This window comes from Corticium candelabrum, chromosome 7 (assembly GCF_963422355.1).
Source record: "Corticium candelabrum chromosome 7, ooCorCand1.1, whole genome shotgun sequence".
Taxonomy (NCBI): Eukaryota; Metazoa; Porifera; class Homoscleromorpha; order Homosclerophorida; family Plakinidae; genus Corticium; species Corticium candelabrum.
This window is the reverse complement of record NC_085091.1, coordinates 7,328,105-7,354,285: the sequence shown is the minus strand read 5'-3', so window position 1 is coordinate 7,354,285 and position 26,181 is coordinate 7,328,105. Positions and strand designations below refer to the sequence as shown.

Here is a 26,181-nt window from a genome sequence, read left to right as displayed (position 1 = left end):
ACCACATGAAGCAGAGTTTTGTGGCATAATATTCTGACAAAGTTTTGTGTCACTTATCCAGTGGAGGCACAGTGGATACACTGGTAGTTGGTTTGCAAATCAGTGTTTGAAAGCATTAGCTGCTCAAGGGTTATTGAATTTATTTGATTACTGTGCGCATCATCTTGACATTGCCAACGCATTTAGATCAGTTGGAATTGATTTCAGTCTGTGACCTGGTGTTGTGTTTGTTGTTGTACTAGAAATTAACAATCTGTGATAAACAGTTGTATGAGTGTACATGGCTGCCAATCGCACAATTTAAAACCGCACAATAGAGTTGAAGGAGTGATTTCGGACAAAATCGCACAATATTATGTACGCACGATTTTCTGGTTTTCTGGTATTCACTGCAATTGTGTTTCATTATGTTGAACTGCATTGAATACCAAGCAGTAATTTTTGACTGTGCTGTGTATGTATTTGTTAGCATGTCCGTGGAGACATTTCATAAATATCTTCTGAAATACAGTCACGTGGCAATTTTTCGTGATCGTCTGGATGGCTCTCTTCGTGGCATGTTTATGATTGATTATAAGACCAGCCTTTCCATAGATGGTCGTTCCTACAATTGTATCAATGTTAGTGTGATGAATAAAATTAATGTTTTGATTTTTGTTTCTTTATGTGTTGCTTTGTTTTATAGCTGGGAATGACATGGTTTCGAAGCAACTATCGAGGTGGTCCTCTCATGTATGCTGTTCTTGGCTTTCATTTCTTATATGGTATGAAGTAGTAATTAAATATAATACAACAAACGTGCACACACACACACACACACAGACACACACACTATGCTCTACCTGGTTGGTATTATAACTATATATCTTCGTGTGAATCCATAGCTCTGTTCAGATATCCTTTTACTCCCTTGATTGCTGTTGGGAAAGTGTATAGTGCTAAGTTGTACACGGTATGTGTTGATTGATATAAAGAATGGTGATTATTAGGGTTTGTTTTGACTGTTTTTTGTATACTTTTAGGCTACTGCAAGATCAATGAAACAGGTTTGGTACAAACACAGTAATGGTTGTGTACAGTTAATTCTTATCACTCACAGAGAGAGAAATAATTCATGTTCTATATTCTACACACACACACACACACACACACACACACACACACACACAAAGTTTGAAAATATAGAAAACTAGGAGGACCTGCCTTATGTATTGCATTCAATGGAATAACAGAAACAGTTGTACTGCATGATGCACATGCTAGTGAGATACATCAATGGAATTGAACTGAATTATTTTATGAAGATACAAATGTACTGTGCTTATGTCAGTCTAAGTACTAACTAATGTAGACTTTAAATTGCAGGTTTATCCTCGACATGATGTTGAAACTCCACATTGGATAAAGCGGTAAGTACACTCTAAAGAAATTTATAGCAATCATTGTCTACTGTAGGGTTTTACTTAGAGTTATGGATCATCATGGAAAAATGCTAACAGAAGGTGACAATGGTGAATATGACCCATCGACTGGCGTGATCAAACAAGAAAGAAGCATGCTGCAGGTAATCACTGAATCCCTAGTGTTAAGTAAAATGTGAAAGTCTTTTTTGTTGAAATAAGGATCATGCAAGTGCTGATGCTGGTGGGCACATTATGGATAATCCTCATGCCAAATATTTCTGCGAAGTTAACCCAGACTGGAAAAAGGTACACACACACACACACACACACACACACACACACACACACACACACACACACACACACACACACACACACACACACACACGCACGCACGCGCACACATACATGCACACAGAGAGCATTGTACTATGACAAACCATTGATTCTACAGGAAACATTGTGTTGCTCATATTGTAGGGTCACTGTTTATTGATTTTGGCTCCAGTCACATGGGGAACTTTATTCTCATTGTTTGTATCATCTGTGAAAAGATTCGTACAGCTTAAGGTAAGTCTATATTGCTAATGTTGTAGTTATGGTTTTATGAAAGTTTGGCTTTATTTTACAGAGAGGTTCAATCAGACAGTTACATAATCGTATCTCTTCAAAGCAATTGCTGACTCGGTTTGCTTCATCACATGATCTTCACATGAGAAGGCTGAATGCAGTGGTATGTACATGTACTCTTGTGTATACAGCTCATGTCAGTCATATATTACTAATTTGAGTACTAACTGATCTTTTTGCTATGTTAGACAAAGATAGTCAAACAGATGGACAAACAGACAGAACAGACAGACAGATAGACAGACAGACAGACAGACAGACAGACAGACAGACAGACAGGTTTTTAGTTTGATAGAGGTTCTGTGTGATTGGGACAGTAGACTTGCTTTATTAATTGTGTTGTATGTAGATTTCAGTGTTGAAATTATATGTATTGGACAGACAGACAGACAGACAGACAGACAGACAGATTATTATATTTGAATTCTTACTCTACTAATAACAATCGCTAACTTTACGTATGCATAACAATAATAGTCAATGAACAAAATGTTGAACGTCTTTATCATATAGAAAGTCATCAAAATTGCACTTAGACAACTTTGACAACTTTTTAAAAATCACACAAGAGTTGCAAGACTGTACAACTACAGACAGTTGCTTCTCCATCTATCTCTAAAGTCTGTTTTGCTGCTCTTTCATTTGCATCTTTTGAAATTTTTGAGATGTTATCGAGATAGTCTTCAGCCATAGGGCCCCAAAAGCCAAGTGTGCACAAACCAGTGGAATATATGTTGTATCAGATCCTGCTATAGATTGCTGTTGACCATATTTTGTCATTTTGTGGTTTCTCAGACAGACAGACGGCAAACAAAATACAAGCATATCTACGAACTTTGTGCTTGTGTTGAAACAGTCTTACAGATAAACAGACAGAATGTTACAAAAACACAGTCACAAATCAGTGAATATAATGCTGGTTGTCTGTCATTTTTGGGTTTGGGGGTATCGAGTCAGAAGAACATTTAGACAGAACTTCTAAGAAATCAATGGGCGTCAATAGGAAAACCAAGAAGTATACTTTTGGTGACAAACAGGTGACATAACGTGCTGCAGACAGAATAAAAAAATTGAGGTGTAGGTTGATTGACGGATTGCAAGTAAACTGCATGCACAGAGACAGACTGATACAGGCATGATTAGGAGACTCACAGCACCTTAACTATATATTTCTTAAAGGCAATAATGGTATCTGCACTACCATGCAGGCACGGCAGCACAGTTTACTAGAGAATATGGACCAATTGGATGAAGAAGAAGAAGAAAGTGAAGCAACAGAAAAAACAGAAACAAAACATGTTTACAAGGTATATACATATATACATACATTAAAACAGACAAACATTTACACAAGCATTAGAAGTACCAAATATCTAACAGAACATTTTTACTACTATAGGGTAATGACAAACAGTGGAATGGCAAGCATGTAGATCAAAGTCAGGAACATAATGAACTGATGGATGGAAAACAGATACAAAAGCAAAAGTTGTTGGAAAGACAGTCAACTATCGTAAATTCTAATGATGAAGGACAGCTGAATGCAGCTGAAGTGTGGAAGTTTCACCCACATGGAGCAAGATACCTTGTGTATCGGTCTCCCAGTGAAATATCATTTGATACTGTGGATGTTAGCTCTCACATTTAACTGACTATATATTAATTAATTGTGTGCTGATGCATGCGGTGAAGAGACTGGCTCGAGTCTTATCTAGTTTGCTCATTTTTCTGTTTGATATCATTGGGTGTAAATATCTTCGTAGTTTTATTGTCAGTTTATTGATTTTTGTGTTTGTTTATTTGTTTGTCTGTTTGCCTGGTTAGTTAGTTAGTTTCAACTTCAACTTTGTTGAAGTCTGAACAAAGAATGTGTCATATTGACAGACAACTAACTCTAAAATACTGCATAACAAAACTTGAAAATCACAAATTTCGATCATTAGAATAATGTTAAACCAAACTAAGCAAACGACAGCGATAGTCTGTAAGAAAATACAGTACATACTCAGCAGTTATCTATTGCTTGATTTGTACAAATTGTCAGAAAAGCAGTCAACACAAGTGTACTTTTAGTAGTACTGTAGTCTTGATTTTTTAAAAAGGGTGGGGTTTGGCTACTCGAGACTAAATACACTGCATATCAATCAGTTAGTCAACAGAGTTCTGTATGTGTGACTGCAGTAAAAGCTGTCACTGTTGATAAATAAGGATCATGCAGAAGCTGTTGCTGGTAGAAGATTCAGCCCATCCAGAAAATATCATGAGCTTTGTCCCAATTTCCTCATGAGATACGCCCCTTTCTCATGAGGAAATTGAGACAATCCTCATGAGAATTATGGCTCATGAGCCGAAGTTCATGCGTACGAGATCATGAGATCTGACCTTTTCTCATGAGCCTCGACCCTGACTTTTCTCATGAGCCTCTTGATCTTGCCTCATGAAGCTCTTGATCTTGCCTCATGAAGCTCTTGATCTTTTCTCATGAGCTTCATGAGATCATGCTTGTGAGACGACCGCTCGCTGTCCAGACGATGTAGGTTATTTACGCATGCGTGCTAAGAAATAGTCGGTGTGGCTGTGCAGATGCGCGTATGGAGTGAATTCGTCGCTGTTTCCTCGGTAATTTACTTTTAACAGTTATATTCATTCAACAACTATATGAAAAGCGGACTCTCCCGGATAGAAGAATCGAACCAGCGCTAACACAACGGAGAAAGTAACACGCACGCACACACACGCGCGCGCGCGTTTATGCTTTAGTTAGGGAACGTTAATTTGCAGTGGTAACATGTTGAATCCTCTCAGAAGATACGTCACCCTCAGGTCAGGCGGTGTCATCGTGATGTACTTCCGTTTTGGGTTTAGAGTTCAACACGCAACCGCTTTCCCTTAGCTAATGTTCAGTGATCAGCTAGTGTTTGTCGGCTGATGGCTTTCGTTTTACCTTCTTGGATATCTAGTCTAGTCATCTGTTGCTAGTTAGTATCAGCTTTGCTAGGGTAACAGTAACAAGTATTAGTAGCAGGACTAGGAGTTCTGACAATACAGAGCTTAATTAATTAATTGCGTAAAGTTTCGCTTTTGTCGCCATGCCTAGTCGTGTAGACACTGCCTGCACATTACGATATTGAGTTTCGCTAGATATCTACACAAGTGCTAGTTTGTTTGCCTAGCTGTCTGTCTTGGAGATGTAAGATATAGTTGTGTGTTCTTTTGTCGGAGGTTTTTGCGAGCTTCGTGTCGACTTTCCTACAAAAAGTCCCTTCAAAGTTGCACGCTCTTTTGCTCTACAGACGAAACCGAATGCGAGTCAGATGATGAATGAAGATAGATTGCTGTCGCAATCAAAGGATCTCCACTGAAAGTTTCTCTAGACATGTAGAGGTAGGCTTCTACGTGCATGGCGCGCTGCCCTTGAGCCGTCGACCAAGGGTTGTTTTTTCTAGTAGGCGAGGGGCGGGGCTCGAATGCTACTGCGCTTGCGCATTTACTCAGGCCAAAAAATCCGCATGCCGTGTACGTATTTTTATTTTTATGTATTACAGTACACTAGGTACACTCGTATGTAGAATTTTCGCAGCGGACCCGGACATGGTTACATCCGGAGTGCAGTAAAGTCCAGTCCAGTAGACAGCGAATCCAGACACCCTGCAGACTCTCTTTGTTTTCGATTACAATTTAGGTGTGCAATTAAAAAGTAATACCTGTAACCAGTCTTTCTCGCTTTAGGAAAAAGTTACATCCGGGGAACAGCAGGGGCGGGGAGAGACCGGCCGCGCACAGCTACTCTCTAGTACATCTCTCGTCGTGCCTACGTAGCAAACACATTTTGCGTCAAGATGTCACTACAAACGCGTTGCAATCAGCAAATATTCGGTGGCAGAGAAGCTATCTGGCGTAGGCGTGTAGATAGTGTCAATAGGTGTGACCTTTCAATTACGTCAGGCGGAATCATTGTGATGATGCGATTCTGTTTTGGTTTAGAGGTCAGCACACAAGCGCTTTTCTATTGCTCATCGATCAGCGTTTGCGGATACCGGCTCATGCATGGATTTCGTTTTACCTTCATGGCTAGTCTACTCATCTATTGCTCTCTTGATAATCGTGATCAGCCTAGCTAAGGTAACAGTACAGTACTACTACGGAGCTAGGTCTGTAGGAGCTCTGACAAATATATTGCTTGCTTAGTTAATTGCGTACTAAATGCAGTTTTGCTTTTGTGGCCATGCATATGCATGCACTGCCTGCACATCAAGATATACTATCTGTTGAGTTTGTTACTAGGCAAGTGTTAATTGTTTACTTAGCTGTCTTTCTTGGAGATGTAGGATAAAGTCTTTTATCGAAGGTTTTTGCGACATGTTACAAAAATTCTCTTCAAAGTAGCACAAATTAGCGTTTCTAGAGATTCCGGCAAACAAAGACTAGCAACAGGAACCAATTGCTTTGAACTGGTAGTGACATAACTTGCTCCTTGAGTTTAGTATCGCAACGGCCGGAGTTCCATGGCTGCAGTCATCCTCATAGCTTTGAAGTTAGATCTTCTAACAACACTTCTCATTATGTTGATCCTATATTTTTGAACGGACTTGTCTAGAATACATAAGTTTGTAGTAGAATGTTTACTGCAACAGGTTGTGATGGGTACCAACGAGTCAGACAGTTGTTCTAAGATTTTCATGCTAGTAAGCATATCAGCTTGAGTCTAGATAGACTGTAACAGGTTTCTGAGGTATGTGTGAAAAAGGTGAAAACTTTGTGGTAGACTATAGACTGCAAATCTAGAGAGAAGATCTGAGATAGAATTGCATTAGAATTAATTAAGCTAAGCTGTATGTTTTGTTGCTATGTAGTTAGAAGATAGACTCTGTTCGAGGTTGACAGGATGAAACATGAACACTAGAACTTTGTTTTTCATGGAACGGTTTCTTTCCATGAATTATTACTTCATGCCACATGAATTAACATTTGCAGGAAATGATCATGTGACAACTAGGCTATGCACTAGGCAGTACCATGCAGTCACCTTGAACTGCTGTCTCAACTATAGATCTAGATCTAGGCATGCAAGCTTGCACATACACTTGCCAACGAAATTAAGTTACAAATGTCAATCTTGAATGTATTTTTAGGTGTTAGTAGAAGCTGTTGTACTTTGGATGGTGGCAATGGGAGGAACGTAAGTAGAAATCTGCAGTCATGAGCATGTGATTCAATTTGATGTATATTTTTGTGCAGTATTTGCTTGTGTAATTTGTTTCAGTTATGTGTAGCTTACATAAAGTGTGCTTGAATGATTATGAATAGGCATGTGTTTCTAAATAGTGTGTGTTTGTTTGTGTGTGTGTGTGTGTGTGTGTGTGTGTGTGTGTGTGTGTGTGTGTGTGTGTGTGTGTGTGTGTGTGTGTGTGTGTGTGTGTGTGTGTGTGTGTGTGTGTACACATGTGCAATTGTGCAAATCTATCTCTTTTAATAATATAAATATTTTGATTAGGAAGAAGCAAAGATCTATGAAAAGAAATCTTCGAATTCATTCTTATGTGTGCCAAACACATCTACTAGATGCAGTAAGAAGGCATATCTTTATTTAGTTATTATATATATATATATATATATATATATATATATATATATATATATATATATATATATATATCTTTAATATTTTAGGTGTCTACTACTGAGTTGTTCTTGCTTTGCAAAAACATGCTGTCAGTAAAAGAAAGCAGTAGGTATGTGACAAATTATTATTCAACAATCATACATCTCATGTACATGTACATATTCACTGCAATTGTGTTTCATTATGTGAACTGCATGTGAATACCAAGCAGTAATTTGACTGTGCTGTGTATGTATTTGTTAGCATGTCCGTGGAGACATTTCATAAATATCTTCTGAAATACAGTCACGTGGCTATTTTTCGTGATCGTCTGGATGGCTCTCTTCGTGGCATGTTTATGATTGATTATAAGACCAACCTTTCCATGGATGGTCGTTCCTACAACTGTATCAATGTTAGTGTGATAAATAAAATTAATGTTTTGATTTTTTGTCTACACGTGTTGCTTTGTTTTATAGCTGGGAATGACATGGTTTCGAAACAACTATCGAGGTGGTCCTCTCATGTATGCTGTTCTTGGCTTTCATTTTTTGTATGGTATGCAGAAGTAGTAATTAAATATAATACAACACATGCACGCGTGCAAACACACACACACACACACACACACACACACACACACACACACACACACACACACACACACACACACACACACACACACACACTGCTTTGTCTGGTTGGTAACTATATATTTTTGTGTGAATCCATAGCTCTGTTCAGACATCCTTTTACTCCTTTGATTGCTGTTGGAAAAGTGTACAGTGCCAAGTTGTACACGGTATGTGTTGAACGATTTAAAGAATGGTGATTATTAAAGTTTGTTTGATTGTTTTTTATACATTTCTAGGCTACTGCAAGAGCAATGAAACAGGTCCGGTACAAACACAGTAATGGTTGTGTACAGTTAATTCTTATCACTCACAGAGAGAGAGAAATAGTGCATGTTCTATATTCTACACAAACACACACACACACGCATGCACGCACACACACACGCACACACACACACACACACACACACACACACACACACACACACACACACACACACACACACACACACACACACACACACACATACACACACAAGTTTGAAAATATAGAAAACTAGCAGGATCTGCTCTATGTATTGCATTCAATGAAGTAACAGAAACAGTTGTACTGCATGATGCACATACTAGTGAGATACATCAGTGGAATTGAACTAAATTATTTTATGAAGGTGCAAATGTACTGTGCTTATGTCAGCCTAAGTACTAACTAATGTAGACTTTAAATTGCAGGTTTATCCTCGACATGATGTTGAAACTCCACATTGGATAAAGCGGTAAGTACACTCTAAAGAAATTTATAGCAATCATTGTCTATTGTAGGGTTTTACTTAGAGTTATGGATCATCATGGAAAAATGCTAACAGAAGGTGACAATGGTGAATATGACCCATTGACTGGTGTGATCAAACAAGACAGAAGCATGCTACAGGTAATCACTTAATCACTAGTGTTAAGTAAAAATGTGAAAGGCATTTTTGTTGAAATAAGGATCATGCAAGTGCCGATGCTGGTGGGCACATTATGGATAATCCTCATGCCAAATATTTTTGCAAAGTTAACCCAGACTGGAAAAAGGTACACATATACACATGCACGCATGCACACACGCACACACACACACACACACACACACACACACACACACACACACACACACACACACACACACACACACATGCACACAGAGAGCATTGTACTATAGGAAACATTTTGTTGCTCATATTGTAGGGTCACTGTTTATTGATTTTGGCTCCAGTCACATGGGGAACTTTATTCTCATTGTTTGTATCATCTGTGAAAAGATTCGTACAGCTTAAGGTAAGTCTATATTGCTAATGTTGTAGTTATGGTTTTATGAAAGTTTGGCTTTATTTTACAGGGATCTTTGTCTTCACGCAGACAGTTACATAATCGTAACTCTTCAAAGCCATTGCTGACTCGGTTTGCTTCATCACATGATCTTCGCATGAGAAGGCTGAATGCAGTGGTATGTATAAATGTATACATCTCATGGCAGTTATATATTACTAATATGAGTTCTAACTGAATTTTTTGGTATGTTAGACAAAGATAGTCAAACAGACAGACAAACAGACAGACACAGACAGACAGACAGACAGACAGACAAGTGTTACATGCTTGTTTGTTTTTAAAATCTAGTCCTAGTAAACTCTCATATACAGAACTTTATATAGTTACCTTGCTAGCATTGTATTATAGATGTATGTTTGAAATAAATGTTATTTGACAGACAGACAGACAGACAGACAGACAGACAGACAGACAGATTATTTTATTGTTACAGATCCTCTACTTGTACACATTCTAAACTTCTATAATGAACCAGTCCTTTACAGCGAAATACTGTAAAACTTTAGTGGACTTGGATCTGTACATTAAAGTCAAAGAGCTTGTCCATGTCATTCTTTGTTTCTGAAACTCTTGACAGACAGACAGACAGACATACAGACAGACTAGGTGGTTTTGGTATGACTTCTTTGGCCAGCGTGAGCCAACCTGCTTTTGTTGCTTCTTGGTGTAATGCAACAGCTGAGTTACCACTTCGCTTTCCTTCTCTTATTCCTACCATAGACAGCCTTGTCATCTCACAAAGGCAAGCCTTAAGTAAAGCACTCACACAGTCCATTCCTGTAGGAGAGACTGTTTCTTCCTTCCTTTCATCTACCGAGAAGATTCAACATCAGTTATACACATCTATTGCTAAACACGAGGCAGAGCAGTTGATCAGTGAAGCCCCTACAGCTCGTGACGTCTCACGGCTTTACTCCTCAAAAGTAAAAGGAGCTGGAGCTTGGTTGAACGCAATCCCAACTTCAGAAGTGTTCACACTTGATATGCACGAATTTCATTTGGCGATCTTGAGATTGGGCTTGTCCATCCACATTTTCGATTGGATGACCACATGTAACTGTGGAGTCACCCTAGATGGCAGTGGTTACCATCTGTTAACATTTAAATCTGGTGGTGGGCCAGTTTGGTTACATGAAGCCATAGCATCAACATGGTCTGACTGTCTTTGAGAGCTAAATGTGCACCACCGTAGAGAGCCACGGCATCGCTATTCAAATTCAAATGATAGACCAGACATTGTGACATTTGACCCCGACAAGGGTTGCAACGTTGAGCTGAATATAGCTCTGGCACACCCTTGGAGTTCTAATATTTTCCAAGGTCATCTCAGTCAGATGGGCTGCTGCAGAAATATGAGAAGAGAGGAAGAAGGCAAATATGCAAAGGAAATCTACCAGGTGGATCAACAGTCAGTTACATTCCCTTAGTTATAGAACATTTTGGACGATCCATGGGGTGAGACAGGAAAAAACTTTCTGAAAAGGCTAGCCAAGAAGTCACGTGATGAACTTGGTTGACCTAACGCGGCTGAGTTTCTGGACATCTGGAGAAAGAGATTCTCAACTCAACTTCAGAAGTGCAACGCAAAGGTCATCATGAGAAAAATCTCAGCTCTAACAAATGACACTGACTGTACTGTAGATTGCTCTACCCAGTTTTTCAGCCACTAAGTTGGCTCCGGGTAGTCTGCATTGTTCTCTTTTAAGTGTTACATGTTTGTTTGTTTTTAAAATCTAGTCCTAGTAAACTCTCGTAGTTACAGAACTTTACATAGTTACCTTGCTAGCATTGTATTATAGATGTATGTTTAAAATAAATGTCATTTGACAGACAGACAGACAGACAGATAGACAGACAGACAGACACACAACAGCAACATGGACAACTGAGTGCAAACAGGACAAGTTCAAGAACTACTGGAGGACGCAATTGTCAATTGCGATGAAAGAGTGTTACTGCAGAAGATGAGCAGAGTTCAGTATAGTTATGACTCAGTTGGTGCCATTAGTAACTCTGTTAGCTTATTGTCAACTGTTTGACTTAGTCGTACTTAGGGACCTCTTGGGTCCTAGTTCTCTTAGAACTTGCTCATTTTTAGCGTAGACTGTATAATGTCTTGTATAAGAAATATATGTATTGACAGACAGACTGACAGACAGACTAGATGATATGTTTTCATCGGTCCCTGGATGATGTGCTTTCATGCCAGAATGATGTGGAATCCAGTTTGAAAAAAATTGGTCTTAACATTGCCAATGAAAAATGTGAGCTGTTTAGTAATGACATTACAACACCTCACCTTGATAGGGACATTCAAGTTATATCTACTGGAATTCGTATCTTGGGGATCCCAATTGGGCAACAGCAGTATGTCTCAGAGTCTTGTTTGGACATCGTAAATTCAGGTCAAAGTCTTTGCAACCAGATTTCATCTTTGAACGACCCTCAATCTGGAATGTTACTTCTATGCTTTTGCCACGTGACTCGAATAAATCACCTTGCTCGGTCAGTGTATCCTACTCAGCTAAAGTCTGCAGCCAGATTTCACAATCAGCTGTCCAAGAGAACCTTCTTGCAATTGATTAATTGCCCCAATATAGAAGATGACCATGCAATGGCTACAAGGAAATTTTCCAATTCGCAATGGCGGGTTTGGGATGTCATCAGTTGAGTCCACATGTCATATCGCATTCGTATCCAGCTGGGCTTGCTCGTTGACTCGTCTTCCCCAATTATTTGGAGATCTCTCCGGTTTTATCAAGACTATATCTTGCCCAATTCCAAGTTCTTCTGAAGGATCTATCAGCTGCATCATGCGTTGCCTGCAGACAAACCCATTGCTGATTTGATGAGCAATACCAAAAAATTACAACAAAGATTGACTTTGGAAAGTACCAATAACATTGTATCATCTATTCTTGCAAACCCACAGTCTCAGCGCTCATCTGCAAGGTTTAGGTCTCTTCAAGGAGTAGGAGCAGGTGCATGGCTTGACTCAATACCTCTTTTGTTCAACAAAGTTTGCGTTAAAGCCTGGCGAGTGTCGTCTAGCAACACGTTTGAGGTTGGGTTGTGAAATGCCCCTTGGATCAGTGATTTCCACTTGTGATTGTGGGAAAGATGTTGATGGGGATGGATACCATTTTTGACTTGCAAAACTGGAGGTGGGCCTATATGGACTCATGAAACACTATCGAGTGTATAGAGCAACTGTTTACAGCAACTAAATATGACACATCAGCGAGAACCAAGGAATCGATATAGTAATATTAATACTGATGACAAACCCGATATCATTGCATTTGATGCACAATATGGGTGTGACGTTGAACTCGACATTCAGTGGCTCACCCATGGGCCAAACATTATTTCCCAAGCAGCTTTGGAAGATGGCGCAGCTGCAGCCAAACAAGAAGCCGTGAGATCACAGAAATATGCTGGTGAGTTGGACATGTGGGGCAGATCCTCTAACTGTATTGCCCTAGTTTTTGAACATTTTGGAAGATGGGGACATGATGCTCTTCAGTTCCTTAATCGACTGTCCATTCTCTCAACAGATGAAGATGGAAGGAAGAACAGCAGAGAGTTCAAGACATACTGGTGTCGCTGTTTGTCTATGTGATTAGTAGAAAATTAGGAAGAACAGGACAGTTTAAAAACTCTCTGAATGTTGATAAAGCATTTGTTAATTATTGGTAGTTGGGTTTTGTTGTGTGGCCCATTGTGGGCTTTTGGACTGGTGTTTGGGCAATTAGACTGTAATTGTGCTGATGTATAAAAATATATGTATTGACAGACAGACAGACAGACAAACAGACAGAAACAGACAGACAAACAGACAGAAAGACAGACAGACAGACAGTTGGCAAATACAATACAAGCATTTATCTACATTGTGTCTTGTGTTGAAACAGTCTTACAGATAAACAGACAGAATGTTATAAACACAGTAGCAAATCAGTGAATGTAATGCTGGTTGTCTCTATCATGTTTGGGTCGGGGGTATCAAGTCAGAAGAACGTTTAGAGAGAACTTCTAAGAAATGAATGGGCATCAATAGGAAACCAAGAAGTACACTTTTGGTGACAAACAAGTGACATAACGTGCTGCAGACAGATGTAGGTTGATTGACAGATTGCAAGTAAACTGCATGTACATAGACAGACTGATCGATACAATTCAGCTGTACAGGCATGATTCAGAGACTCACAGCAACTCAACCATAGATATTTCATAAAGGCAATAATGGTATCTGCACTACCATGCAGGCACGGCAGCACAGTTTACTAGAGAATATGGACCAACTGAATGAAGAAGAAGAAGAAAGTGAAGCAACAGAAAATACAGAAACAAGACATGTTTACAAGGTATATACATATATACATATATACATACATTAAGACAGACAAACACTTACACAAGCATTAGAAGTATCAAATATCTAACAGAACATTTCTACTACTATAGGGTAATGAGAAACATTGGAATGGCAAGTACGTAGATCAAAGTCAGGAGCATAATGAACTGATGAATGAAAAACAGATACGAAAGCAAAAGTTGTTGAAAAGACAGTCAACTATCATAAATTCTAATGATGAAGGACAGCTGAATGCAGCTGAAGTGTGGAAGTCTCACCCACGTGGAGCAAGATATCTTGTGTATCGGTCTCCCAGCGAAATGGCATTTGATACCATGGATGTTAGCTCTCTCATTTAATTAACTGACTATATATATATATATATTTATTTGGCTAGATTGAAAAAGTGTGTTATCACTAATATAAACTGGAATGTACATGCTATCAAAATTTGATTAATTAATTGTGTGATGATGCATGCAGTGAAGAGAATGGCTTGAGCCTTATCTAGTGGTTTGCTCATTTTTATGTTTGACATCACTGGATTTAAATACCTTCGTAGTTTTATTGTCAGTTTATTGATTTTTGTGTTTGTTTGTTTGTCTGTTTGCCTGGTTAGTAGTAGTTATAGTTATTTAGTTTCTACTTCCAACTTTGTTTGTGTGTTCAAAGATGGAATGCACTGATAAGATGACAGACAACTAACTCTAAAATACTGCATAACAAATCTTGAAAATTGCAAATTTGTATTGTTAGAATAATGTTAAGCTCAAACTAAGCAAACGACAGTGATAATCCATAAGAAAATACAGTACGTAATCAACAGCTGTCTATTGCTTGATTTCTACAAATCGTCAGGAAAGCAGTCAACACAAGGTTCACTTTTAGTAGTACTGTAGTAGTACTGTAGTCTTGATTTAAAAAAGGGGTGGGGTTTGGCTACTAAAGACTAAATACACTGCACTTAATCAATCACTTAGCCAACAGAGTTCTGTAGGTGTGACTGCTGTAAAAGCTGTCATGTCACTGTTGATATGAAATAAGGATCATGCAGAAGCTGTTGCTGGTGGAAGATTCAGGGATGGCCAAGCAAATGATAGCCTCAGGCCACTTGGGCACTCACATACATTTCCACGTGAAAGGGGAGGAGCTACCAACAAAGTAGACTAAAACAAACAAACAAACAGAAAAACAAACAGACAAACAAACATGGCCATATTATATTGCATTTTCTAGCACATGCAGTAGTAGGGCAGGAAGGATGTAGGCAGGAAGTGTCTGAGACTAGCTACCCCAGGAATGAAGTCTCTTGGAGTCCCAGTAAAGTTAAATGTGTGCTTGCTACCTTAGCCAACATTTCAAACAAACAGGAAGAAAGATTATCCTTGTGAATACTTAGAGCCAAGTGCTTGTTGAGGGACCACCAAATTCAACCCAGAGACCACATGTGGCTCAGGGGCATGTTTGGCCATCTCTGAGATTATGAATACTCTTCGTGCTAAAATATTTTTGCAAAATCAAATAATCAGATGGTCAAAACGTATAGAAATATATTGTAGTATTATTTCTCTTTATTTTAAATCGTTTGATGATTTTCTAATTAAGCAAACTGTAAATTTCTGAATATTCCAAGCTCTAATTTCATGGATACACATACACAGTAATTGCATGAACAGCTAGCAGCTAATTTGCGTGCTAAAACAGAAACATATTGCATCAATAATTTCCTAACTGCAAATCATGTCAGGAATTATATGTGGCAAATTACAGGTGGCAGTCACACGTTCCTATTCTCTAGGAGGTACGATTGTCACTGGCACATTGGCGTTATGCAGCACGTAGTCACTGAAACTCCCAAGCACCGTCCCAGTTATCATCCCAACCCCATGACTGCCCATCACTATCATATTAACTTGATGTTCATTTGCAATGGTACAGATCACGTGACCAGCAGACCCGGGTGTTGTAATAATGCGAAATGGTATCTAAAAGCAGCAACTTGGGAAGTTAGGAATCATGATATCTTGTGACAAAATAGGAATGCAATATTCATACTTGTTTCGATTCTAAAGCTTCTTTGTATATGTTGACTACATCAAGAGCTCTTTCTTGAGCGTCGTCAAGCTGTTGTTGCCATTGACCTATTCCCCATGCTAAACAGACCAGATACACAAGTATTACAGCTACTCATCAGATGCTTAACAAATCATTAAAAAAGTGAAATTAGTTGATATCAACATAGTTAGCATTACAAAATAAATACTAGTAAAATTCTATTTGGCCGTATATACGTATGTATGTACATTAATTAATTAAAGTTTTGATTCAGAGCTTACTAATCATCTTGACTACGTAATCTTGATTATATAACTAAAAGTAAGATGTACAATGCATGAAGAGATGACATTGTCATTCAGTCCACACAAATGCTAATAGCCGCGTTTGAGCTAAAATATAAATCTCATCTGAGAGATTGCAGCTGACATTCATTGACTTAAAAAACTTCTAGTTCATATATGACACTGGCGACCAATTTGGGTGATTTATGAAGTAAGCTCTGCCAATACAATTGCAAGTAGTTGGTTAATTAATTGTGTACCTTCATCAGCAACAGCACCATAAGAAAAGAGAGGAAGAATGGAAGTCTTGAAGATGTGTATCAAGATGACGTAGTCATTCTTTTGATGAATTTCGTCCAAATACTCTAACGCACATTTCAAAGTCAAAACGATTATTAACATCATAACAATTAATGGAAATTGATATTAAACATAAGATTGTTTATGTTGGTTGGTAAAACTAAGCTGTCTTAATTAAAAACCAATGGTTAGTTGGTATATCAGTGTTGAGCGAGTGGTGTAGGTTTATGTTGAATGAGAGTGCATGTATTGATCAATGAAAGTTGACCACGATACTGAGTTGTTACTAATGTTGGTCAAGTATTTTGTGAAACTATTATGGTATAGCTACGCACACTTCATACTGTTTATTTCCAGACACACAGACAGACAGACAAACAGACCCATAGACAAACACAGACAGACAGACAGACAGACAGACAGACAGACAGACAGAAAGACAGACAGAAAGACAGAATTGCGATTTATCTGATATATAACACACAGACAGACAGTGTTGCTCATGATGTAAACGTTTGATTCAAATGGAAAAATATGTATTGAAACATGTAAGACTGGGGGCGACCCGGTAATCAGCCATAACAACATGGTTTTAGCATGGTCAGACTGTTTGAGTCAACTGCCATTACATCATGTAAAAGAACCCAGATGAAGGTATGTCAAATTCTGAAGACAGATCAGACATCGTTATGTTTGATTCTGCATCCGGGGGGGGATCTTGAATTGGATATTGCACTGGCTCGTCCCTGGAGTAATGACATAGGAGTTTTATTAGCTACAACTCAGAGAGCAGCGGCAATTAACCAGAAGAGAAAATATGAAGATCAAAAAGTACGAGGAGCAGCTCTTAATTGCCTAGAGGTTTTCAACCAACATTTGTGCCTATAGTCTTCGAACGTTTTGGCTGTTGGGGAGAGAAAGCTGAAGACTATTTGAAGAAACTGTAGCAGCTATCAAGAGACGCAAAGACGAAAAGCCAAATGCATCAACCTTTAAGACATACTGCAGATCTGTGTTTTCTGTTGCGTTGTTGTACACGATAGAAATACATGCTTTGTAGATTATGTGAGCTTAATTAATGAAAATCTGGGTTTTTGTATGTATGTTGTACAGGGACTATTCTGTTCACGTGGACTATTCTGTTCATACTTGCTCTCGTTCTGTTCACTGGGGACTATTTTGTTCACGCTATAGCGGGGACTATTCCGTTCACAGAGACTGCTCGTCCTGTTGCTAGCTATAACGCTGTAGCTGACGTCCAGACGAGCCTATATACAATTTCGCGAAGAACAACTCACCTGCCAAGGCTGTCGCACAAGAAGACGTACGACCTGCGCGCTTCTCTTGCCACGCAACCCGTGAGAGCAAATGAACTCGCCTAAAACAAGAACAAAGTCCAGCAGCACCTGCAACAGACACAGAAACGAAAACTTCGCTGTACAACACATACTAATTACCAGATGAGTTCCCATCGGTTGGTCGCTTATCTCAATTAACAGATCATCGTTAAGACTTTATGCCCCATGGAATGCAGGGGTAGGAAAAACCAAGACATCAAAGGAACCTTACCAGACCCTCTTCCCGCCAACGGAAGTCAATAAAGGGGAGGGGCTGGCTGCGCGAGACTATTTCTATCTCATCGATCAGTGTTTGCTGATTACTACCGGCCGATCATGGATTTCGTTGTACCTTCTTGGCTAGTCTACTCATCTATTGCTCTTTTGATAATCATTATCAGCTTAGCTAAGGTAACAGTACTACTACGCCTTTAACTAGGAGTTAAGGTCGGTAGGAGTTCTGACAATATATAGATATATATATATATATATAGCTTAATTGCGTACAGTTTCACTTTTTATGGCCATGTATAGATAGATATATGCATGCACTGCCTTGCACATCACGGTATGCTACCTGCATGGTTACTCTTTCAGTTCGATAAACGAGTGCTAATTTTTCTTAACTGTCTTTCTTGGAGATGTGTAAGATAAAGTTGTCTTCTCTTTTGTTGGAGGTGTTTGCCAGCTACGTGTCGGCTTTCATAGAAAGAGTCAGGCGCGGATCTACCATAAGGCCCGAGGTGCCCGGGCACCAAGGTCCCTAGGGGGTGTGTCACCCATTTCCCGGACGTTCTTCCCGGATGTTTGGCGGCGATGTCTAAGCGGCAGTCAAGTTTAGAGCTCTTCGGGTTTAAAGTACCTCGGTTGGAGGTTCAAAACACAAGTAACGACACTTTACCAGATACTGAAGTTGAAGGCCCGACAACAGGATGGCTCTTGCTGATAGTATTCGTTGTCATGAAGTCGTATTGTTCTTCTTTAAATTTAATATTAGCAACAATATCAAGTTCAAATTTCTCATTAATATTAAATTGGGGAGGTTCAAATATCTAATTAATATTAACTTGGGCACTAAACGAAATTGAATGCTGGATCCGCGCCTGAGAGTCCCTTCAATTCTGCACCCCACTAGCGTCTCATCGAGATGCTGGCAAACAAAGAATAGCGACAGGAACCATGCAATTGTTTGGTACAACCTGACGTAACTATTTTTTTAGTGGGGTAGAAGCTAGCTGTTGGTGACAACCGTTTGCTCCTTGAGTTTAGTATTACCCTTTTCCATGCATATGCCATATTGCAGTCGCCCTCATAGCTTTGAACTAGACATCTCCTAGCCACACTTCTCACTATGGGCTCTAGTATAGCTAGCTTTCAGCCTCTTCTCGGTGTGCACGCCCCTCTTTCAACTTCTACGGTTCTGCCCCTATAGTCGGAAGAGCCAACTCTACCGACTCTGCTGCTGGTTGGAAGAGCACGCCCTTCTTTCAACCTCTACCAGCTCTGCGTGCTCTTCCAGACTCTTCTGGAAGGGATAGGCTGCAAGAGCCCAATCGAACGCGCCCTATATTGGTCCTATATTTTTTAACGGACTTGTTTAGAATACACAGAAATTCGCAGTAGAATGTTCACTGCAACAGATTGCGACACCAACGAGTCAGATCTGGATATATCTAGTTGCTCTAGGAATTGCATGATAATAATCAGTTAGAGTTAATTACTCAGTATATATAGACTGTAACAGCTAGGTCGCTGAGGTATAGTGTGTCATAATGTGCAGAAAGGTGAAAAATTTGTGGTAGACTATAGACTGCAAATGACAAGATCTAGAGAGTTAATTGCATTAAGCTGTATGTTTTTGTTGCTAGGTAGTTAGAAGATAATCTCTGTTTGAGGTTGACAGGATGAAACATGAAGATTGCATAATAAAGCTAATTAAAACAACTGTTAAAAGTTTTGTTTCTAGTGGCCGGTTTCTTTCCATGAATTATTACTTCATGTCACATGAATTAACATTTGCAGGAATTGATCATGTGACAATTAGGTGTGCAATAGAGCAGTACCATGCAGTCACCTTGAACTGCTGTCTCAAGTATAGATCTAGAGCTAGGCATGCAAGCTTGCACATACACTTGCCAACAAAATTAAGTTACAAATGTCAATCTTGAATGTATTTTTAGATGCTAGCAGAAGCTGTTGTACTTTGGATGGTAGCAATGGGAGGAACGTAAGTAGAAATCTGCAGTCATGATTCATTGAATTTGATGTATATTTTTGTGCATATGCAGTATTTAATTGCTTGTGTAATTCGTTTGAGTCACGAGTAGCTTACATAAATTGTGCTTGAATGACTATGAATAGGAGTCTGTTTCTAAATATTGTGTGTTCTTGTGTGTGTGTGTGTGTGTGTGTGTGTGTGTGTGTGTGTGTACACACGCATGTGTGAACATGTGCAATTCTTCAAATTCTATCTAGGTAATAATTTAAATATGTTGATTAGGAAGAAACAAAGATCTATGAAAAGAAACCTTCGAATTCATTCTTACGTGTGCCAAACACATCTACTAGATGCAGTAAGAAGACATATCTTTACTCATTATATATATATATATATATATAAATTTAATATATATATATATATATATATATATATATATATATATATATATATATATATATACATACATACATACATACATACATACAAATATCTTTAATATTTTAGGTGTCTACTACTGAGTTGTTTTTGCTTTGCAAAGACATGCTGTCAGTAAAAGAAAGCAGTAGGTATGTGACAAATTATTATTCAACAATCATACATGTCATGTGCATGTACATATTCACTGCAATTGTGTTTCATTATGTGAACTGCATGTGAATACCAAGCAGTAATTTGACTGTGCTGTGTATGTATTTGTTAGCATGTCCGTGGAGACATTTCATAAATATCTTCTGAAATACAGTCACGTGGCTATTTTTCGTGATCGACTGGATGGCTCTCTTCGTGGCATGTTTATGATTGATTATAAGACCAACCTTTCCATGGATGGTCGTTCCTACAACTGTATCAATGTCAGTGTGATAAATAAAATTAATGTTTTGATTTGTTTGTTTATGTGTTGCTTTGTTTTATAGCTGGGAATGACATGGTTTCGAAATAACTATCGAGGTGGTCCTCTCATGTATGCTGTTCTTGGCTTTCATTTCTTATATGGTATGAAGAAATAGTAATTGACACATGCACGCGTGCAAACACACACACACACACACACACACACACACACACACACACACACACACACACACACACACACACACACACACACACACACACACACACACACACACACTGCTTTGACTGGTTGGTAAATATATATTTTGTGTGAATCCATAGCTCTGTTCAGACATCCTTTTACTCCCTTGATTGCTGTTGGAAAAGTATATAGTGCCAAGTTGTACACGGTATGTGTTGATCAATTTAGTTAAAGAATGGTGATTATTAAGGTTTGTTTTGACTGTTTTTGTCTACTTCTAGGCTACTGCAAGAGCAATGAAACAGGTCTGGTACAAACACACTAATGGTTGTGTACAGTTAATTCTTATCACTCACAGAGAGAGAAATAATGCGTGTTCTATATTCTACACTTACACACGCGTGCGCGCGCGCGCGCACACACACACACACACACACACACAAGTTTGAAAATATAGAAAACTAGCAGGACCTGCTCTATGTATTACATTCAATGGAATAACAGAAACAGTTGTACTGCATGATGCACATGCTAGTGAGATACATCAGTGGAATTGAACTGAATTATTTTATGAAGGTGCAAATGTACTGTGCTTATGTCAGCCTAAGTACTAACTAATGTAGACTTTAAATTGCAGGTTTATCCTCGACATGATGTTGAAACTCCACATTGGATAAAGCGGTAAGTACACTCTAAAGAAATTTATAGCAATCATTGTCTATTGTAGGGTTTTACTTAGAGTTATGGATCATCATGGAAAAATGCTAACAGAAGGTGACAATGGTGAATATGACCCATTGACTGGTGTGATCAAACAAGACAGAAGCATGCTACAGGTAATCACTTAATCACTAGTGTTATAAGTAAAAATGTGAAAGGCATTTTTGTTGAAATAAGGATCATGCAAGTGCCGATGCTGGTGGGTACATTATGGATAATCCTCATGCCAAATATTTTTGCAAAGTTAACCCAGACTGGAAAAAGGTACACATATACACATGCACGCATGCACGCACGCACACACACACCACACACACACACACACACACACACACACACACACACACACACACACACACACACACACACACACACACACACACACACACACACACACACGTACAAGCACAGAGAGCATTGTACTATAGGAAACATTTTGTTGCTCATATTGTAGGGTCACTGTTTATTGATTTTGGCTCCAGTCACATGGGGAACTTTATTCTCATTGTTTGTATCATCTGTGAAAAGATTCGTACAGCTTAAGGTAAGTCTATATTGCTAATGTTGTAGTTATGGTTTTATGAAAGTTTGGCTATATTTTACAGGGATCTTCGTCTTCACGCAGACAGTTACATAATCGTAACTCTTCAAAGTCATTGCTGACTCGGTTTGCTTCATCACATGATCTTCGCATGAGAAGGCTGAATGCAGTAGTATGTATAAATGTATACATCTCATGTCAGTCATATATTACTAATTTGAGTCCTAACTGAATTTTTGCTACGGTAGACAATGATAGTCAAACAGACAGACAAACAGAGAGACAGACAGACACAGACAGATAGACAGACAGACAGACAGACAGACAGACAGAGATACAGACAGACAGACAGACAAACAGACAACAGCAACATGGACAACTGAGTGCAGACAGGACAAGTTCAAGAACTACTGGAGGATGCGATTCTCAATTGTGATGCAAGAGTGTTACTGCAGAAGATGAGCAGAGTCCAGTATAGTGGTGACTCAGTTGGTGCCATTAGTAACTCTGTCAGCTTATTGTCAACTGTTTGACTCTTAGTCGTACTTAGGGACCTCTTGGGTCCTAGTTCTCTTAGAACTCGCTGATTTTTAGCATAGACTGTATAATGTCTTGTATAAGAAATATATGTATTGACAGACAGACTGACAGACAGACTAGATGATATGTTTTTCATTGGTCCCCTCAATAATGTGCTTCCATGGCTGAATGATGTGGAATCCAGTTTGAAGAAAATTGGTCTTAACATTGCCAATGAAAAATGTGAGCTGTTTTGTAATGACATTGCAACACCTCACCTTGATAGGGACATTCAAGTTATATCTACTGGAATTCGTATCTTGGGGATCCCAATTGGGCAACAGCAGTATGTCTCAGAGTCTTGTTTGGACATCGTAAATTCAGGTCAAAGTCTGTGTGCCCAGATTTCATCTTTAAATGACCCTCAATCTGGAATGTTACTACTACGCTTTTGCTACGTGACTCGAATAAATCACCTCGCTCGGTCAGTGTATCCTACTCAGCTAAAGCCTGCAGCCAGATTTCACAATCAGCTGTCCAAGAGAACCTTCTTGCAATTGATTAATTGCCCCAATATAGAAGATGACCATGCAATGGCTACAAGCAACTTTGCCAATTTGCAATGGCGGGTTTGGGATGTCATCAGTTGAGTCCACATGTCATATCGCATTCGTATCCAGCTGGGCTTGCTCGTTGATTTGTCTTCCCCAATTATTTGGAGATCTCACTGGTCTCATCAAGACTATATCTTGCCCAATTCCAAGTTCTTCTGAAGGATCTATCAGCTGCATCATGCGTTGCTTGCAGACAAATCCATTGCTGATTTGATGAGCAACCCACAGTCTCAGCGCTCATCTGCAAGGTTTAGGTCTCTTCAAGGAGTAGGAGCAGATGCATGGCTTGACTCGATACCTCTTTCAACAAAGATTGCATTAAAGCCTGGTGAGTTTTGTCTAGCAACACGTTTGAGGTTGGGTTGTGAAATGCTTCTTGGATCAGTGATTTCCACTTGCGATTGTGGAAAAGATGTTGATGGGGATGGATACCATTTTTGACTTGCAAAACTGGAGGTGGGCCTATATGGACTCATGAAACACTATCGAGTGTATAGAGCAACTGCTTACAGCAACTAAATATGACACATCAGTGAGAACCAAGAAATCGATATATTAATATTAATACTGATGACAAACCCGATATCATTGCATTTGATGCACAATATGGGTGTGACATTGAACTCGACATTTCAGTGGCTCACCCAGGGGCCAAACATATTATTTCCCAAGCAGCTTTGGAAGATGGCGCAGCTGCAGCCAAACAAGAAGCCGTGAGATCACAGAAATATGCTGGTGAGTTGGACATGTGGGGCAGATCCTCTAACTGTATTGCCCTAGTTTTTAACATTTTGTAAGATGGGGACATGATGCTCTTCAGTTCCTTAATCGACTGTCCATTCTCTCAACAGATGAAGATGGAAGGAAGAACAGCAGAGAATTCAAGACGTACTGGCGTCGCTGTTTGTCGATCTATAGCATTGCAAAGATGCAATGCTAATGTGAATTAGTAGAAAATTAGGAAGAGAAGGACAGTTAAAACTCTCTAAACGTTGATGAAGCATTTGTTAATTATAAGTAGTTGGGTTTTGTTATGTGGCCCATTGTGGGCTTTTGGACTGGTGTTTGGACAATTAGACTGTAATAGAGCGGATGTATGAAAATATATGTATTGACAGACAGACAGACAGACAGACAGACAGACAGACAGACAGACAGACAGACATATGGGAAATGCATCCAATTGCATCCCTCTGGTTTTTTAGCATTATGGCTGCTGGGGATGGAAAGCCCACCAATTTCTACATCATCTGTCCCTATTATCTGTAGATGAAGATGGACACCCAAACAGTGGCGAGTTCAAGACATACTGGAGACGCTGCCTGTCCGTTAGCCTCTAGAGATGCAACGCACAAAGAAAACTATGTAGACTTTCTTTTAGCAAGAACAGTTGTACTGCTTATAGCGTACAGTTAATTAATCGTCCTACGTAGTAAGCGGCCGTAAGGGTCGCCGGACATTTAGAATGTAACAGTGTTGAAATTTTAAATATATGTATTGACAGACAGACAGACAGACAGACAGACACAGACAGACAGACAGACAGTTGGCAAATACAATACAAGCATATCTCTACAAACTTTGTGTCTTGTGTTGAAACAGTCTTACAGATAAACAGACAGAATGTTATAAAACACAGTAGCAAATCAGCGAATGTAATGCTGGTTGTCTCTATCACGTTTGGGTTGGGAGTATCAAGTCAGAAGAACATTTAGAGAGAACTTCTAAGAAATGAATGGGCATCAATAGGAAAACCAAGAAGTACACTTTTGGTGACAAACAGGTGACATAACGTGCTGCAGACAGATGTAGGTTGATTGACAGATTGCAAGTAAACTGCATGCACATAGACAGACTGATCGATACAATTCAGCTGTACAGGCATGATTCAGAGACTCACAGCAACTCAACCATAGATATTTCATAAAGGCAATAATGGTATCTGCACTACCATGCAGGCACGGCAGCACAGTTTACTAGAGAATATGGACCAACTGAATAAAGAAAAAGAAGAAAGTGAAGCAACAGAAAATACAGAAACAAGACATGTTTACAAGGTATATACATATATACATACATTAAGACAGACAAACACTTACACAAGCATTAGAAGTATCAAATATCTAACAGAACATTTTTACTACTATAGGGTAATGAGAAACAGTGGAATGGCAAGTACGTAGATCAAAGTCAGGAACATAATGAACTGATGAATGGAAAACAGATACAAAAGCAAAAGTTGTTGAAAAGACAGTCAACTATCGTAAATTCTAATGATGAAGGACAGCTGAATGCAGCTGAAGTGTGGAAGTCTCACCCACGTGGAGCAAGATACCTTGTGTATCGGTCTCCCAGCGAAATGGCATTTGATACCATGGATGTTAGCTCTCACATTTAATTAACTGACTATATTATTTATTTGGCTAGATTCAAAATGTGTGTTATTACTAATATAAACAGGAATGTACATGTTAGCAAAATTTGATTAATTAATTGTGTGATGATGCATGCAGTGAAGAGAATGGCTCGAGCCTTATCTAGTGGTTTGCTCATTTTTATGTTTGATAACGTTGCATTTAAATATCTCGGTAGTTTTATTGTCAGTTTATTGATTTT

At 39.0% G+C, this 26,181-nt stretch overlaps 3 protein-coding genes and 1 long non-coding RNA gene across 5 annotated transcripts in view; 3 read left to right on the top strand and 1 right to left on the bottom strand.

Moving 5' to 3' along the window:
- LOC134182068 (uncharacterized) overlaps window positions 1-3,832 on the top strand; it is a 9,651-nt gene extending 5,819 nt beyond the window's left edge. The window contains exons 5-15 of the mRNA XM_062649397.1: window positions 470-620; window positions 686-764; window positions 885-952; window positions 1,023-1,046; window positions 1,366-1,409; window positions 1,468-1,564; window positions 1,623-1,709; window positions 1,884-1,973; window positions 2,035-2,136; window positions 3,242-3,340; window positions 3,433-3,832. Of these exons, the coding sequence (XP_062505381.1) occupies window positions 470-620; window positions 686-764; window positions 885-952; window positions 1,023-1,046; window positions 1,366-1,409; window positions 1,468-1,564; window positions 1,623-1,709; window positions 1,884-1,973; window positions 2,035-2,136; window positions 3,242-3,340; window positions 3,433-3,681 (1,090 nt within the window). The 3' untranslated portion in view covers window positions 3,682-3,832. The remainder of the gene's footprint in view (window positions 1-469; window positions 621-685; window positions 765-884; window positions 953-1,022; window positions 1,047-1,365; window positions 1,410-1,467; window positions 1,565-1,622; window positions 1,710-1,883; window positions 1,974-2,034; window positions 2,137-3,241; window positions 3,341-3,432) is intronic.
- Window positions 3,833-4,599: 767 nt separating this feature from the next.
- LOC134182067 (uncharacterized) lies at window positions 4,600-14,433 on the top strand. 2 transcript variants are annotated; one of them, XM_062649395.1, is made up of 17 exons: window positions 4,600-4,749; window positions 5,763-5,955; window positions 6,018-6,155; window positions 7,166-7,212; window positions 7,528-7,600; window positions 7,704-7,765; window positions 7,900-8,050; window positions 8,115-8,193; window positions 8,370-8,437; window positions 8,507-8,530; window positions 8,943-8,986; window positions 9,045-9,141; window positions 9,201-9,287; window positions 9,441-9,530; window positions 9,592-9,699; window positions 13,853-13,951; window positions 14,052-14,433. In XM_062649395.1, the coding sequence occupies exons 3-17, from the start codon at window positions 6,081-6,083 to the stop codon at window positions 14,298-14,300; spliced, it is 1,353 nt and encodes a 450-aa protein (XP_062505379.1). In that variant the 5' UTR covers window positions 4,600-4,749; window positions 5,763-5,955; window positions 6,018-6,080; the 3' UTR covers window positions 14,301-14,433. The 2 variants fall into 2 exon arrangements, with proteins under 2 accessions (XP_062505379.1, XP_062505380.1); XM_062649396.1 differs by lacking the exons at window positions 5,763-5,955; window positions 6,018-6,155.
- Window positions 14,434-15,520: 1,087 nt separating this feature from the next.
- LOC134182050 (uncharacterized) lies at window positions 15,521-18,199 on the bottom strand. The gene is made up of 4 exons (XR_009970256.1): window positions 17,879-18,199; window positions 16,541-16,645; window positions 15,997-16,094; window positions 15,521-15,926 (listed from the first exon to the last, which is right to left on the bottom strand). It is a non-coding gene; the product is annotated as an uncharacterized LOC134182050 (long non-coding RNA).
- A 40-nt stretch (window positions 18,200-18,239) lies between these two features.
- LOC134182049 (uncharacterized) lies at window positions 18,240-26,070 on the top strand. The gene is made up of 15 exons (XM_062649372.1): window positions 18,240-18,328; window positions 20,098-20,144; window positions 20,418-20,490; window positions 20,643-20,704; window positions 20,839-20,989; window positions 21,053-21,131; window positions 21,312-21,379; window positions 21,453-21,476; window positions 21,809-21,852; window positions 21,911-22,007; window positions 22,069-22,155; window positions 22,346-22,435; window positions 22,497-22,604; window positions 25,524-25,622; window positions 25,715-26,070. Exons 1-15 carry the CDS (start codon window positions 18,254-18,256, stop codon window positions 25,961-25,963), a joined length of 1,353 nt encoding a protein of 450 aa, XP_062505356.1. The 5' UTR covers window positions 18,240-18,253; the 3' UTR covers window positions 25,964-26,070.
- The last annotated feature ends 111 nt before the right edge of the window (window positions 26,071-26,181 follow it).